A 15,645-nucleotide genomic window follows, 5' to 3' on the forward strand; every position below is an offset into this window, starting at 1 on the left:
CACTCCTCCCGCCTAAAATTAATGCTTTTCAGTTCTCCTTCTACTCACGCACTATTCCCATCTAGAATGCTCTACCACAGGCAGTTTTTCCTGTCTACCATCTATAGCCAACTTTGTAGCGGCCTCACCTAGTGAGCTAATCCGATGATGGGCTTCATTCGTGTTTGTTGTTTGCTTGTTATTTACATGTCATGTTGAGCATGCGCATCGCGAGTATTTTTCTTCTATTATCGTTGTTTTGTATATCTGGTCGCCTGTTATCTTTCTCACGCGTCAGCCTCCGCTGAACGTCCATTTCCGGATAAGCTCGCTAGAGGCAATTAAGTTATTTAAAGATAAAGGTTAAAGTACGGCCTGCTATCCAAAATGAGAATGCGCGGAACGCCGTAGCTAATCAACCAATGAGAGTGCGCGGAACGCCGTAGCTAATGAACCAATGAGAGTGCGTTTAGCACCGTAACTAACAAACCAATGAGATGGATTTACTTCCATTTAGTAGCATTTTTGGGGTGAGACCTATATCAATATTAGAGAATCTTTACAGTGAGGACACGGAAAGCGGGCCATGCTGAACAACTTTGACCAATCAGATTCGGCCTGAACACTGTTAACATTTTGAAAAAAAAAAGTTCAGCCAATGAGAAACGCCGGAATTCAACAAATTCAAGTTGTTCAGCATATGGCCCGCTTTCTGTGTCCTCACTGTAAGAAATTCAAATTAACTTGGAGGTAATTAAAAGACTCTTTACCCTAAACGTCAAGTTTCTCGGCCTTTTAACTTTCTAAAAGCCTCTATAGTTTCTGTTTTTATCGCCGTCCTGGCGCCGGCTTGACGTCTTTTGCGGCGTGTGTTTATTCACCGTCCACTTTACCGTCTTGTGCTGTACCGATCCCTAGTCACCGTCATCGTTAGTCGATTGCAAAGATAATAAAGCCATTCAGCTTTGCATACCAGAAACACTGATAGTTGAACAGGCTTTCTCGTAGTCTGAAGTGATAGGAATACTTCCCTTACAACTCGCGCGTGTAAGTACTGCCTTTTGGATTCGTAGTTGACTTTCGTCAGGATACTTCCCTGCCGGACAGCAGACAAGTCCTGAGACTACGCTAGAACATATGAGCCTTGTACTTTGGAAGAGGGGAAGGGAATTCTATAATCGAGTTATGGTTTATCGAGGCCATTTTTTACATTTTCTTACTGTATCTTCGACTAAGGAAAAAGAATAGTCATTTTATAATCAAGGATATCGTTAAACAAAGTATGGTATATTTCATAGCTTCTTCTGTTATTGAACTGGCTTCTCAGCCATGGGCACATGTGAACAGAAACAAGTAACTTTTATTATATACATACTGGGAAATACTTACTGAAAACATTCTCAGTAAATTTTCGAACGATGTTTTTTCACCGTGAAGAAAAGTCGTTCGGGTTCTGATTGGACGAACGAAATTTTTTTTTCACTGCACTTAAATGGCTTTAATCCCAACGCATGTCGCAACGCAATCTTAGTGCATAAAAATCGTACAAGAATTTTCCATTTAGTAATTTATTTATTTCATAGATGTCGAGATTTTAGAGATTAAAAAGTGCACTACTTGTGTAACATGAGCTACAGTCTCGTGCGAGACATTAGCGAGACAGATTCATTTCAATGTAAGTTTCTATCTGTCTTCAACTTAACCATCGGACAGCAAAGACCTCGGAGCCTCTGCAGCCAAGTCTTATAAAATGTTATGTAATATAATGTATAAATTGTATAAATTTGTTAGAATGTATATAATAAACAAAATACAGCATGGAAAGTGCTTTGTATAGTTTTTATTCACTCGTTCTCGTTCCCTGCGCTCACTCGTTCGTTTTTTGATACTGCACAACTCGTGAATAACAACCGTACGAGCGCACTTTCCAAGTAGTATTCTCTATATATCCAACTAGTGAGAATGCTATCCGTATGAAAGAAGCACGTTGCACGCCTAGGGGATAAGTCTGGGATTATGACAGCGCCGTACAACTAGCGCCACCATTACGGACCCTGTTTGCTTATCATGCTATGGGTAGTGCTGCGAAGTTGTTAGCCGATATTTCGTTTGTCTTTTGATCTGTCGAGCGAGACGACGGCTGGCCGTAATGCTGTCAATATATATATGACACTTTCAGTTTTGCTACCCAATTTTAATGAAAGCGTTTATCGCTAAAAGGGTTGGCGTTATGGTAGGGTTAGAAGAGTGTCATATTTTGGTAGATATGAAAAGCGGTGTCTTCATACACAAATAGCACAGAGCCACCCTTTGCTTATACAAGATATAACACACAGTAAACTATAAGAATGCCAAGAAGGCCGTTTTGATGCTCTCGGAAGACCACACCACTATCCCAAGCGCAACTAGAAACAACAATTGTCAATATGATATGTTGTAAGCGAACCGCATATTGGGGACCCAGTGGTCTTAGCAGACGCCTTTAAAGATCCCTACAGATGTTGCTGTTTTTTTTTTCGCAGCAAAATGTGAGTACCTGATCCAGGATCGTTGGTAAACCCCTATGCACATCTCTTGACTTTAAATAAAGCATGAATGCAGTATTGTTGATAGAGCCTCGAAACAAAGATCAGTCAAGGGACTGAGAAATAGCATGGTTTATATCGTGATTTTCATGTTGACAGGACATTAGAGCAAGATCGTTATACCAAGAATATTGTTGTATTGTGTATCATCGAGGTTATACTGTACATTCTAGTTGCTAGTTCTTTGCCATGAATGGCCCATCTAGTCATCACGTCTTATGTCGGCCTCTCGACGCAATTCGGCTTACGCTTTGAGCGCCAAGTACCTTGTTTCGTATACCACGAGGTCATATGTGTATATTATATTCATGTAGGCGTGCATCACTTCAATTCGAGGGTCGTGTCACGTGCGGAGTTGAGCAAAACATACACACTCTGTTACCTTTAGCAGAGTTTGCTTTCAGCGCGATTTATACGAGGTGGATGTTCTTATCCCTAAGATGAATTGACCTTGGCGGGCTAACACTACTTGTCTAGTGCCTGGCAGGGCTTAGACTCTCGTCCTCATTCATGATTATCTCAAATTACTTAAGGACATGAGCCCTTAAAGAAGGCCAATCACGCCGCCATTTTATGCTCCCGCTCAATGCCGAGTGACTCAAAGCATCCATTTTTTAATCAAATATCGTCAATAACATATCGGCCTTTATTTGTAAATTGTTATTTAAAAGTTTTTTTTTTTTTTTGCGAAACCGTTGTACTTTCAATGATAAACAACAATAAAGGAGTAGTTGATGACTGAAGGATGACTCGCGAGCATGCGAAAAAAGGGCGGAGCCATCCCTTTTATGGCGCGCGTTCGTGTTTAAAAAAACATCTGAGTAGAATTATACATGGCTTTAACCCAGGAAATCCCCTTTTTCACCCTAATCATATTCAGTCTGCAGTAAAAGCACATTCATCTTTGCCGTAAAGTCGAGATAAAAGCACCGTGATTAAAATGTCAGTAAAAGTTATGGATGAGGTGTTTATTTGGTAAGCTGCTCCTAAACTACGTGTAACCGTTTAAACGAAAGTTCGCGAGTAGGCTACACGTAGGGTGTTTCTATTAGAGTTAGGAGTTTATGATAAAGGTTAATTTTCCCAACGCAAGAACGTGCTAATGTCATTATGAGAAGGTGAATTGCATCCACACGTAAGTGCTTACCAGTTCTGTTCTCTAAATAATTGGTTATGAGATCCATTAGTGCAATGGAATAGACCATAGTAAAAAGTCAAAATTATGGAATAATCGGAAAAGTAATCCAGTAATAGTTTCGTCTGTGTTGATAATCAATATAATTTTATTTTTAATCGTTTCATATCCTCGTCCTGATAGGTTTTGTAATTATAATTCAAGTGTGGAAAGATGGGATTAACGTTTTATTTTTGTCATTCAGAGAGTTAGTATAATCTGTGCTCTCATAAAAAGTTCTTATCCACACCTTTTTTACGGAGTATATTTAAAAACATAGAAAAGAAATATGTTTCCTACAAACTGTGTAATAAAGTGAGTAGCGGTGGCCCGTATTGCACCGTGTGCTTGATAAGATAGATCGAAAATTAAGGGCGTTTAATACGCTCCCGATCATTCTAGACAGCAACGGTACGTAAAAGGTCACTTATATTAATTAAGCAAAGGAAGGAACACACGTTTGTTTAGTTAAACATAGAAGTTTAATTAAAGTTCCGCTCGTTGGCGACCTTTGCTTTCAATCTCCTTATCGTCTTCGCCTGTTTTTTGAAGTAAGACCCAAATAGTTTTTGCGTTGGAGTATCTGAGGAAAGCAAACTCGAGTCTCGTAGTACTCGAGTTTATTTAAAGGGATATGTATTCAGGATACCTGTGGATTGTCGTCAGGATACCTGTGGATATGCTACTGGATCCAGACGTTGAGCCACGTGACAGATTAGTAATCGAGCTTGGTGTACATATCGTTACTCTTGCCTAATTATATCCTATTGCGGTAAAGCGAGCTCTTTTCCCCTCGGGTACATTACCCGTCTACCGCTGATGACGTCACGCCCTCTGTTTTTAACCAAGGTCGACGTCATTTTTGGATAATCCAGTTTCGAACTCTTTTTTTGTAGCACGTCTCTTCAAGGCTGTCATGGGTTTTTAGGTACTAACGAGACCATCCCACTTTCGTGGGCAGTGGGTTTCCGGCTCGGACTTCTCTATATAGACCATCCCATGACAGGATTACGTTTGTCACTCGGGAGGTCTTCACTAGTATTGTGAGGTCAAGAGATTTGGATGTCTCACTTTTAAGACTCGGTCTTTAGTGCAACCATCTCCCTGTGCATATTGAGAGTTTTCAAGCCCTTCTACCAAAGTGTTTGATTGTCGGCGACGAATATCTTTGTTTTTGCCATCACTCTTTGCGTTTTCCATAGCTTCTTGTGAGGTATGTAGGCGTTATCACATTGAGTGATCCTCAGCTTTAAGGAATTTAATAAGGTTTTTTGTATTGAATTATTTAGGTACTATATCGCACGGCTCGCGCGCGATCAAGATGCCGGCGACAACATGCGGTTTTGATCTATATCATAGTTCGGCGAAATATTAGACATCGCAAACGCAGCAGTGTGAATCACTGACACGCCGATTAGCGTTCGCGTAAAACTTTACGTCTGTAAGAAAGGCCCCAGCCTTTTCTGCATGAGAAGTTTGCGCATAATTGTTTTTAAATATATGCCCGTCGGCACGGTGTCGTCTGAGTGGATTTAAGATTGCTTTTTGGTGCACACGCGCTGTCAAAAGTTACTTAACAAAATAAATGGAAACTAGGCAATTGAACGGTGAGGTACGGCAAATATCACTGCCATAACGTCTGCTCTTTACATTCAAAATACCCGCACTAGTTTTTAATTCCCTAAGCTTATTCGCCATTTTATCTTCCATTATTTCAAGTTTAGCTTTGTTCTTGCTTAATTGCGGTGGACGACCTTATATGCCTAAAGTATTTGATTGCGTCTACAATCGCGCAAAGTCAGCAGGGAAGATTGGTCAGATTCTACATTCCCATCTGAGATGAGAAGATTACCCCGTTAGCTTTGTTTAGATTCTTTAGCAGGGAAGGGCTTTATTCCTGTCCCTCTTCTCATCCGTATATCACCGCTAAAGCGAGCCACTAAACCTCTATTATTTCTTAGTCCTAGATTGAGACCCAAGCAAGCCTTTTCGCCGAGCTAAAATCGACAAGTAAGTGCTCAATTTTGTCCACGTCCCGCGCACCACCGTCCTCGCTATGGACTAGTGTACTATAACTGTTACTAGGCTATTAATTCACACGTTGTTCGCGCGTTCTTGTAAACAAGCGCCGTCTGTTGTCGCCTTCTGTTTCCTGTAATTCCGAGTATAGCTAGAGATCCGCTATTTTGTTTATTTTTCTTGAACGGCCAAACATACCTCACGTGAATACGGTGATGTCACTCCATCTGTGAATTTCACTCGCGAACACCATCGGCAGTTTTTCGCTTTCATTCTGATGTTACATTTTCAATCAATTGCGAAATTTGGGTAGATTAAACCTCACTAGAACCACAAGAACTTCTTATATCTATAAACACTTTACCTTTTGATCATATTATCTATGCAGAAATTATTCGATTACAGTACATTTTATTATTATTAGTACAGTTTATTGTAATGAATGAACGGAAAATGATCCCCTGGGTTAGTTAATATTCAAAGTTTTTTTTAAGTCCGATTACAAAATGTCATACTTTCCGAATAGTTAAGCCATGTGTAAAGTTTGCTGTGTCATAATGATGACATCAAAATGCAAGTTTGTGTTGTTTGCTGCGAAACATGAATAAGACGCCAGTACAGAAGAATTCGATAAAACGAGCTCTGAATAGAAAATTACGTTCAAGTTAAAGGGGGGGCCTCGAGTAAGCGGGGTGAAAAATTGTTGCTCAAACCTTCGCATAAAATATCAATATATTTTCATTAAATGTATGTTCTTGTGCTCAAGATCGCAAGAAACTTTGGACGTGTAAATAAATAATGTAACAAGTCATTCAGGCGTTTAGATTTGAAGTCTAATCGAGATCGGATATTACTATTTTGTCTGATACCTTGGTATTTTGGTTAAGGGAACTTCTTTCAGCTTAACCGAGTAAAAATAATGAAAATTGGGGCAAACTCCAGGGAAAAGGCACCTTAATTCGAGTTAGCGGAAATGTCGGGTTTTCCGAGTTCGACTTGGTGGGGTTGTACTGTATTTGCGTACTTGTTACCGCAAACCGTTGGTCTGTGCGCGTGACTCTGATTTCCGTGATTACCACAATTTCCACACTTAATGGCGAAGGAGGGGATACTAGATCACAAGATAGGCATGTTATTGAGTCCTTCTTGCTATTATCTTGAGTGATAGTTTTGACGAAAAATGGTTTTATTTAGCGGGTTCCTAAACACACAGATAAGTGACAACTTCTTTAAGTCATTCCCTTGCAAGATGTTTTGCCGTCTGCTCTTTACATTATCTGGTGTTTACTCTTTTTCTAAAATAAGACTCTTACTATCTTATGTTAAACTTACTTACTTATGTTATACTTACTATAAAAGGGCTTAGCTTTGCCCCTTTCGGCTGAATAAAATTCAACTTCAAGATGACAACACGCCGTAACATTGCGTCGGTAGTGAGACTTTTTAGTTCTGTTATCGTTAATGATTTGAACTAATTTTTATTGCACATTCCTGCTCTTTTGGTGGGTTATTCAATGTTAGTGGCCAAGAGAAAATAAACCGAGCAAACAAGAAAAAAAAACGCTTCAAAAGTTGAGTTTGGGTTTCCATCCTCATGGGCAAAAAAGACACGCTTGACTGAACTCCGGGGCTCCGCATCGCGTAACACTTTACTGGCAACTGAGCCTTTTGTGGACCTGGTCCAGGCCCTTTTATAGTGCGGGTCCTTGTTTAAGAAAAAATCTCGGCGATTGTATCTCCACCGCTTGAAGCAATTTCTCATTAGCCTTTACTATACTTGCTAGTCTTTAAAGTTTCATCTAAGAGTTACCTCTTTTGCGCGTGCCCGAGGCAAGCCGCTGGCATGAATCACGCAGTCTCGTTCTAAGACGGAAATGAATCAGTTATTAACCCTAGCCCAGCGCTCATCGAGAAACGACGAGTCGTGTTAATTTGCCTTGATGTTTCTCATCATGCTCCAGAATGTCCTACTCTTAGTGTCACTCTATATGTAGATATTTGTCCTGCGTAATCACCGATGTTCTCCTCCACTAGCTGTTGATAGATAGACTCTCTGATAAATCAACAAAATATATATCCAAAAACATAGCTTTATCAGTGGCTGAAAAAATAGTTTAGAACGCCAAAAGAATTGAGATGGATGCAAATGCATTTTTCTCTATTGGCCCTATAGCTACAGGAGTAACAAAATAGCAGATGACAGAACTCCTTTGATATTTATTGGGTTTTCTTATGTTATCTGTCAACCTGTTGATTGGTGTTTTGGTTGATTCGACAGTCAAATAATAATAAAATATTATTATCCTGTAGTATTTCGTATTACTAGCTCTATTTTATCACATTTTTTGTCACGTTTGTCTTTTTCTGTGCCTATTTGTCAATTCTATAGAAACCCGAAAATAGAATGCATTTCCCGACACTGCTTTTTTCTTTCTTTATGTGTCATTTCTTGGAGATTACTTGTGCCTTTTGGTACGATTCTCTATAAAACATTACCAAGTAGAATGCACCGCTCATTTTCTATTGCTTTTCCTTTTACTTTCTGACGTCGTTGTAAGTGCGTATGATGTAGTGATCATTGACTCGTCCGGATCCACAGATGCTCTTCTTGAAACCTAGATCTCCCGGACACGTACATCCAGCACGACTCACAATTGACATCACTAGTATTTTTCTTCCATTTATCTTATTTCCGATACATTGTTATCATTTCTTTTGGAAGCAGCGCTAACAGAGGGCGTTTCAGTCTCAGTGTTTATTTTATCGTATTTCAAGACGACCATCTGTTATGAAGTGCTATACTACTTTTTATCATAAAGGAAATCGCCATGTTTATTTGCCATTGAAGTTGAAATCTAATGTGTCCCACTATCATTTAGCTCGTTAACTAACGACTTGAAAGCAATAGTCTCAAAATGATTTTTTTTATTTCTGTCGTTTCTGTCAAAATGATTCATAATCTTGTTTTTTTTTTCCTTTCTCGCGTTGTTTCCTCACGTTTGGCGTTGCTGTGACGCATATAAAATGTCCAACTCCAATTTCCCCCAGAATAAGGTTGTTTTGCCTTTCCTTTTGTATATTAATTATTTGTCCTTCATTTTCCCTCCTTACCTGACTTGAGGCAACGGAAATCACGGCTTGATGTATTCTCAATTATAAGATGGTAATCGTATGCTATGGCTCGAAATCGGATGTTATTTTCTCTTGATTTGTCTCATGAATGCCAACTTGTTAGTCTTGTGTGTCTGGTGATGGCAAACTTGTGGCTCGCTCTTGGCTGAGACTCAATGTCCCCTAGACGTAAAACCGTCTAAAAGTCTTCCTAAGGTATGGCTTTGCTTTTAATTTAGCTTAGAATTTTCTTGAATTGAAGTTCAATTTCCTTCCTTCGTTCATTTTTTTAAGCATGTTTATTCTCCGTGTTATGTTAGCAGTAAATTGGCAAACCTTTCCCTCTCCCACCATTAAAATAATACCTGAAATGCGTCGTTCACATATTTTTCCAAGGGAGGCAGGCAAGCCCCTTTTCTATCACGACCAGTTTATTTCTCTTAGAAGACAAAAAGACTTCTCTGATCTCGGGAGCTGCGCTTTCTCGCATCACCCGCGCGGGATGCGAAATTTCCCGACAATTTTTTTTATCTGTGTATGTCATGGTAATTTTAACATCCATTTTTCTCACGCGCTTGGTTTCAAATACTTTCCGGTGAGAACATTGATCTTTGGTTACGACCCAAGCTTATTTTACTAGACTCAGAATATTCTTAAGTACATCTTCTTTGATGAGTGTTAAGTTAAAAAAGCGATCTTCCCTTCTCCCTTTAGCTAGCTCTGTTTATTCTGTTTGACTCGTGATATGGCGGTTAACAGAGCTTTCATTTCGCTCTTGTCCTGATAGTTTTGCGGTTTATGTAATTACAAGCAGGACATACCACAGCTGAATTGAACAAATCTTAACGTAAAATATACCCATTTCCTTTCTGCCAAGCATTCGCTGTGCTATTTGGACCAGTTTTGATCGTTTTCTCACTCTCTGTACCTGGTTTGTCCTCTCGCTACTAAACTACGAATATCGAGATGTAATTGTGCGACATTGGTGAGGTTCTTGTCACAATTTTTACTTGTTGATTAGATGTTCATCTGTATTATTTATCTTCCATTTAAGAGAACCTTCTAAACGCCTTTTTAGAAAGGATTGACAAGAAAAATATTTTGTTAGAAACATTGAAGCTAATTGCTCTTTCCATCTAATCATATTTATAAAACCACTAATTTCAACATGGACATTTCTTAATCTTCAAAATCTATTTTTTTTTTCGAAAATGTCCCTCTTTGAGAAGAAAAAATTATTTTGTAAAATGACGTGTTTTAGAAAATAGAGCTCATTATTGGTCTATAATTCATCTTTCTTTTTAATATTTCCGCGTCCAATATATAAAATCTACAAATTTATGTTAGGCCGACAGGCCGAAAGGCAATTATTTTAATAATCGATCAATTTCGTTGCTCCTTTTTTGTGACAGAGATTATGTTTATCCGTAAAGTTGCTATTTGCCTATACCTTTCACTTCAAGTGGATTCCAATTTGATGAAGTCGCTGTTATTTTTAGTTCATCGACGTATTTACAAGTTATATTAATCGTAAGGTGATTTATTCTTAATCCGTTTTTCCGACCTGTAGACCACCCGACGCTGTCAATTCCTCTTTTCACCTCTTATCTATCTACTCTTGATCAACTTTTTTGGAGATGTCTAATTCCCATGGGCTAGCTAGAACTCCAGACCACCCTAAATACCAACACTTTCGATCACACCGCACAGCAAGTAAGTTTCTCGTTCCGCCTGTTTACGCGTGCATCTTCTCACTAAATAGCATTCTACAACTTTCTATTTTTAGCGACTAGGCAGAAGGAGAAATAAGGGATATTACACAATTGAAATTCAAGCAGTCGCATCTTTAGTGCCCCAATCACTCAGTATGCGTTTTTCTTTTCCTTTTCCTTTTTCAGTTATTACTTATCATTTGATAGTTCTCGCATTACAATTCCAAAGTGGAAGCCAGCTCCGAAACTTTTTGTTATTCCAGCCTTTAAAATTTCATTTTCCCTTTTAATTCTCTATTATCCATAATTTTTTATTCTGTTAAGTGAAAAGAAAAGAAATGTTGCTGTTTGATTCGGATAACGAGAAGAAGCTTGGCCGATATTTGTTTTTCTGCATTATCGCAGCATGCCTGTCGCGTTAAATTGAGGCAAAAAGCGCATAATTATACATTCGGCCGAAGCTCCTGGGCCTATCTATTGAATTTGTCTATTTTCCTCGAGAATTCAGAGATCTTTTAGATGACGTCCAATCTTTTGGATGTTTCTCGTCAACTATTTATATCATCCTTAGGTAGTTTTTTTTTTTTCATTTGAAAAGATTTTCTATGCTCTCATTTGAGCAATTTAGTTTCAGTAACATTTATTGCCACACAAAGCGAATATTGCTTTAGAGGTTAAGTATAATCTAGTAATCTTGCTGTTTGTGCCTTTTTGCGCAAGCTAATTTGGATTGAACGCTGGTAATTGAACATATCTTCCCTTGTTTAATTTAACATCTTTTGCTTGCCAAAACCTGTTAAAGCGGGATGTATTATCGTATGTAAAAATCTTTTAGGAATGTTCGGCATATTTTGGCTTATCCTTGCTAGTTTGGAACATAAAAACGTTATAATATTATCGGGAACAGTTAAGCGTTAACCGTGAGACTGGGACGCGGTATGATAGCATAGCTCCATGCTCTTACAAGCACAAACCCCTTGGCTCTCGTGCATTTCACAGCTCTCAATCATGAATGGAGCTCTGATATTTTTCTTCTCACAATTGGGGCCTTGTCGTATCAAGGTCGTTGACGATGGTTTGTGGTGTTCCGCGCATGCGCCTACCGGTGCCGGGGGCGAGTATTTTGTGTAACGTCTGCGGTTGGACAGACGTTTAGATCTGCAGCGCGTCGGGATCGATCTTTTGTCGTTATAGTCACAGGTGCGCGCAACACCGTGAGAGAGAGGGCCCTGTTTTTCAAACCTCTTTATCTAATTCACTGTCACCATCAAATCCGAATGTATTTTGTAGACTTTGAAATACTCGACTCCATATAATATTTTTTTTTTCTGCTTAATCGAGTACCAAGAGCCTATGATATCAAGGTCAATATTACCGAATTTTATCGAAACACCAATATAAACAAAGATGATAATAATGGAGGTTTGATCCTTTTAAAGCTGACCACTGGAAATTAATTAAACCCCCCTCTCCCCCGCCATGCGAGTTTGCCCTTGCTCCCCCCCACCACAGCAACGTTGATGTCCAATTACTAATTACATCATTTCTTATTATCACACCCTCTTACGAAAAAAAAATAGTGTTTCTATTTCTACGGTTTTCCATTTGTTTGCCCTTTCACCGTTTCCAGTGATAAATTAATAAATAAACTAGTCCAATAGTTGACCCTAGAACTCTCTGTTAAATTCTATAACTATTGTTTTTAGTTTGACAACTTCTCTCATAGGCAGTCATGACTATGAATAAGACTATTCGAAGCCAATATTGGAATTTACTGTGTGCAATTAATCTAAACAAACAGATATCCGCGGCATTCGTACAAATTTGACTACAGTATCATGATACAAGGAGTAAATATTGCGCGTACTTTGTAAGTGTAATCAGCATATGTTGGCCTGAAGAGAGCAAAGACCTTATACCGCTTTTCCGCTCATAATAAACAGGCCATTGTCGCAATTGTGTTCGTGCCCTGTGTCGTATCACCACTCATGTATGTCCGCTTTGAATTGCAAATGAGAAGTATTGGCATTGCTTGCTTTACGTTTGTTTAATACTTGTTCTATTTTCCTTCATAACTCGTGAGTGTCATTCTCATGCGTGTGCTGTTTTTACTTTACAAGATTCATCTTAACTGAGGTGCAGTCGCCAGCAAGTGTTACAAGTGCAAAGACTACAAAAATTTGAAAACTCGCTGTAGTCTTCCTAAAGAGGTCGCCCTTACACCATACGAATCCTACCGCCCAGTCACAGTGACAACTGTAGTTCCCAGGCTGTAGCTGTGCTACTATGAACTTAAACTCGACTAACGGCTCGGCCCCCGACTTGGAGGTACCTACTGAGCCCGACGGATCCTTCGTGCTGCGATACTTCATCTACGCCATAATTGTTTTCGTCTCTCTTGTCGGTAATTTATCCGTGTGTTATGTGACTTATAAAGAGAATCGAATGCGCTCGTTTGCGTACGTACTGATAGGTAATCTGGCGGCATCTGATGTCCTGGCCACTCTATGTTTACCATTTATTCTTGTTTATTTATATAACGGCAAATGGACATTTGGCACGGCCATGTGTAAACTGTTGAACCCGACCGTAACGGTGTTTGCTATTGTGACGACGAATACATTAGTGGCGATCGCTTGCGACCGCTATCGTGCGGTTGTCTTCCCGTTCAAAGTGCGTCCATCTACCTCAGAGACTAGAATGATCATAGGGCTCATCTGGTTGATGGCTTTGCTGTTCACCCTGCCTTCATACGGCTCGCGGATGGTCACGCCTCACGGGTTATGCATAGAGGTATTCACCACAGAGCCCACGTTGCAGACCTCGCTAAGGCGCTCCTACTCGATCTTTATGTTCCTCGTCAATAACCTGATCCCTTTGCTGGTCATACTGGGTCTCCACACCAAGATTACCCTTACGCTCAAGAACATCTCGCTACTTCCGCAGTCGTTTCAACTGACGCGTACCTCGTCTCTTGCCGGCCGAGACGTACCGTCAAGGAGCTCGCGGGACTCAGTCATGCTCAAAAACGCCAACGCGGCGGGCGCGCAAAAACGTCAACAAATGGAGCGCAAGTTTATCCGCATGTTACTAGTTGTGGTGATCCTATTTGTAATATGTTACATGCCATATCAGGTGATATTTCTAATCGTTGAATACAAACCTTCGGTCTTTGACAATTCGCCTGAAGTGATGTACTACTTGTTTTCCTACTCGCATCTTATGGTTTGGCTGCCGTGCGCGCTTAACCCGGTTATATACGCGGCATTGAACGAGCGATATGCGCGGTCATTCACGCGCCTCTTCTGCCGCACGTTTAAGAATCTAAAAAGTTTCAACGCCCACGCTGAGCCTTCCTACAACAATGTGAATCAGACTTCTGCCCTAACGTCCAGGAGAAAGTCTTCGTGCTCATTACCGAATGGACCTAATAGGGTGATTAATGGTTCTTCTCGAAAACGAGGCGGGAACAACAACAGTTCCTTGGTCTAGACTTACATAAACCACACGTATTGTTTACGGGAGTAACGGAAGCCGGATGGCAAGTATAGCTATGAAGGCAAGTATATAGATGTGGATGGCAAGTATAGCTATGGTAGGCAAGTATAGCTATGGATGGCAATTATAGATATGGAAGGCAAGTATAGATATGGATGGCAAGTATAACTATGGAAGGCAAGTATAGCTATGGATGGCAAGTATAGCTATGGATGGCAAGTATAGATATTGAAGGCAAGTATAGATATGGATGGCACGTATAGATATTGAAGGCAAGTATAGATATGGAAGGCAAGTATAGATATGGATGGCAAGTATAGATATTGAAGGCAAGTATAGCTATGGATGGCAAGTATAGATATTAAAGGCAAGTATAGCTATGGATGGCAAGTATAGATATTGAAGGCAAGTATAGCTATGGAAGGAAAGTATAGATATGGAAGGAAAGTATAGCTATAAGAGGCGATAATTTTAGCTATGAAAGGCAAGCATAGCTATGGAAGAGCATAAAGCATTATGATATTTTTACGAAATTAACCAAAAAAGATAGTCAATTATCGCTTTTCGGTATCTCGGTCTTGTCGAAGGATGTACTTCTTTCCGTAATAGCGAGGTTTCCGTAATAGCAAGGTCTCCATAATAGCGAGGTGTCCGTAATAGCAAGGTGCCCATAGTAGCGAGGTGTCCGTAATAGCGAGGTATCCGTAATAGCGAGTTATCCTTAATAGCGAGGTGTCCGTAATAGCGAGGTATCCGTAATAGCGAGGTGTCCGTAAAAGCGAGGTGTCCGTAATAGCGAGGTATTCGTAATAGCGAGGTATCTTTAATAGCGAGGTGTCCGTAATAGCGAGGTATCCGTAATAGCGAGGTGTCCGTAATAGCGAGGTGTCCTTAATAGCGAGGTGTCCGTAATATCGAGGTGTCCTTAATAGCGAGGTATCCTTAATAGCGAGGTGTCCGTAAAGCAAGAGTAGACTGGTTAGTATGCGGACCCATCCCCGGGAACCAAGGGTGTCGAGTTCTAGCGCCTCGTTCGTTACGCTGACCGCGACGCCCTGGGTGCGAGCTGTCAGTGCTAGTGGTGCATGATCAAATGCTTGTAAATTTATAACAAATTGAAGCCACTTTCACTTCGTATGTCAGACCATCACGTGTTCCTGGTCTCGGCCTGCATCATGATAACTTAGCCACACTTGGGTCTGTCAGACTCTCACGTGGTCTTCAAGATTGTCACGTGGTCTCTCAGACTATCCACAGCAAAATATAGAGAGTATTAGACTCCACATATAACGTGTCTACATTTATTTATCCGCGGGACTGACAGCGTTGACTCCCTGACAGATGAATTTTCCCAAGTGTATATATGACATATTCCGATCCCCTGTATGTAAACAAAGGTCGAGGCGCGCGTAGTTCGTGACAAATCTGCATATTTGGCGTAAAAATACATGTGACTATAAATCTTATTGAGGTATATTATCTAGATTTGTATTAAGTATGTAAATATTTCCCGAAGTGTATATACAGACCATGAAAAAATAAAGTGTGAAAAGTATACAGTAATCAG

At 40.0% G+C, this 15,645-nt stretch overlaps 2 protein-coding genes across 6 annotated transcripts in view; both read left to right on the forward strand.

The window, feature by feature from the left end:
- The window catches only part of LOC5506044 (RNA-binding protein 41), a 29,804-nt gene extending 17,050 nt beyond the window's left edge, over nucleotides 1–12,754 (forward strand). For 3 of the 5 annotated variants that reach the window (XR_007314063.1, XM_032374416.2, XM_048733855.1), the window contains one exon: nucleotides 12,701–12,754. Coding sequence is in view for 4 of the 5 variants with exons in the window: in XM_032374416.2 (XP_032230307.2) it covers nucleotides 12,701–12,715 (15 nt within the window). In the remaining variant the exon portion in view is untranslated. Of the gene's footprint in view, nucleotides 1–5,699; nucleotides 5,749–12,700 lie in introns of all 5 variants that reach the window. The other 2 variants (XM_048733857.1, XM_048733856.1) reach the window with 1 other exon arrangement.
- An 82-nt stretch (nucleotides 12,755–12,836) lies between these two features.
- On the forward strand, nucleotides 12,837–15,641 carry LOC125556656 (RYamide receptor-like). Its single transcript, XM_048733858.1, has one exon. It carries the CDS (start codon nucleotides 12,867–12,869, stop codon nucleotides 14,070–14,072), a length of 1,206 nt encoding a protein of 401 aa, XP_048589815.1. The 5' UTR covers nucleotides 12,837–12,866; the 3' UTR covers nucleotides 14,073–15,641.
- The last annotated feature ends 4 nt before the right edge of the window (nucleotides 15,642–15,645 follow it).

Source organism: Nematostella vectensis, chromosome 10, assembly GCF_932526225.1.
Source record: "Nematostella vectensis chromosome 10, jaNemVect1.1, whole genome shotgun sequence".
NCBI lineage: Eukaryota > Metazoa > Cnidaria > Anthozoa > Actiniaria > Edwardsiidae > Nematostella > Nematostella vectensis.

Coding starts and splice junctions, on each gene's coding strand:
- LOC125556656 (XM_048733858.1), top strand. CDS start 12,867: ATGAACTTAAACTCGACTAACGGCTCGGCCCCCGACTTGGAGGTACCT.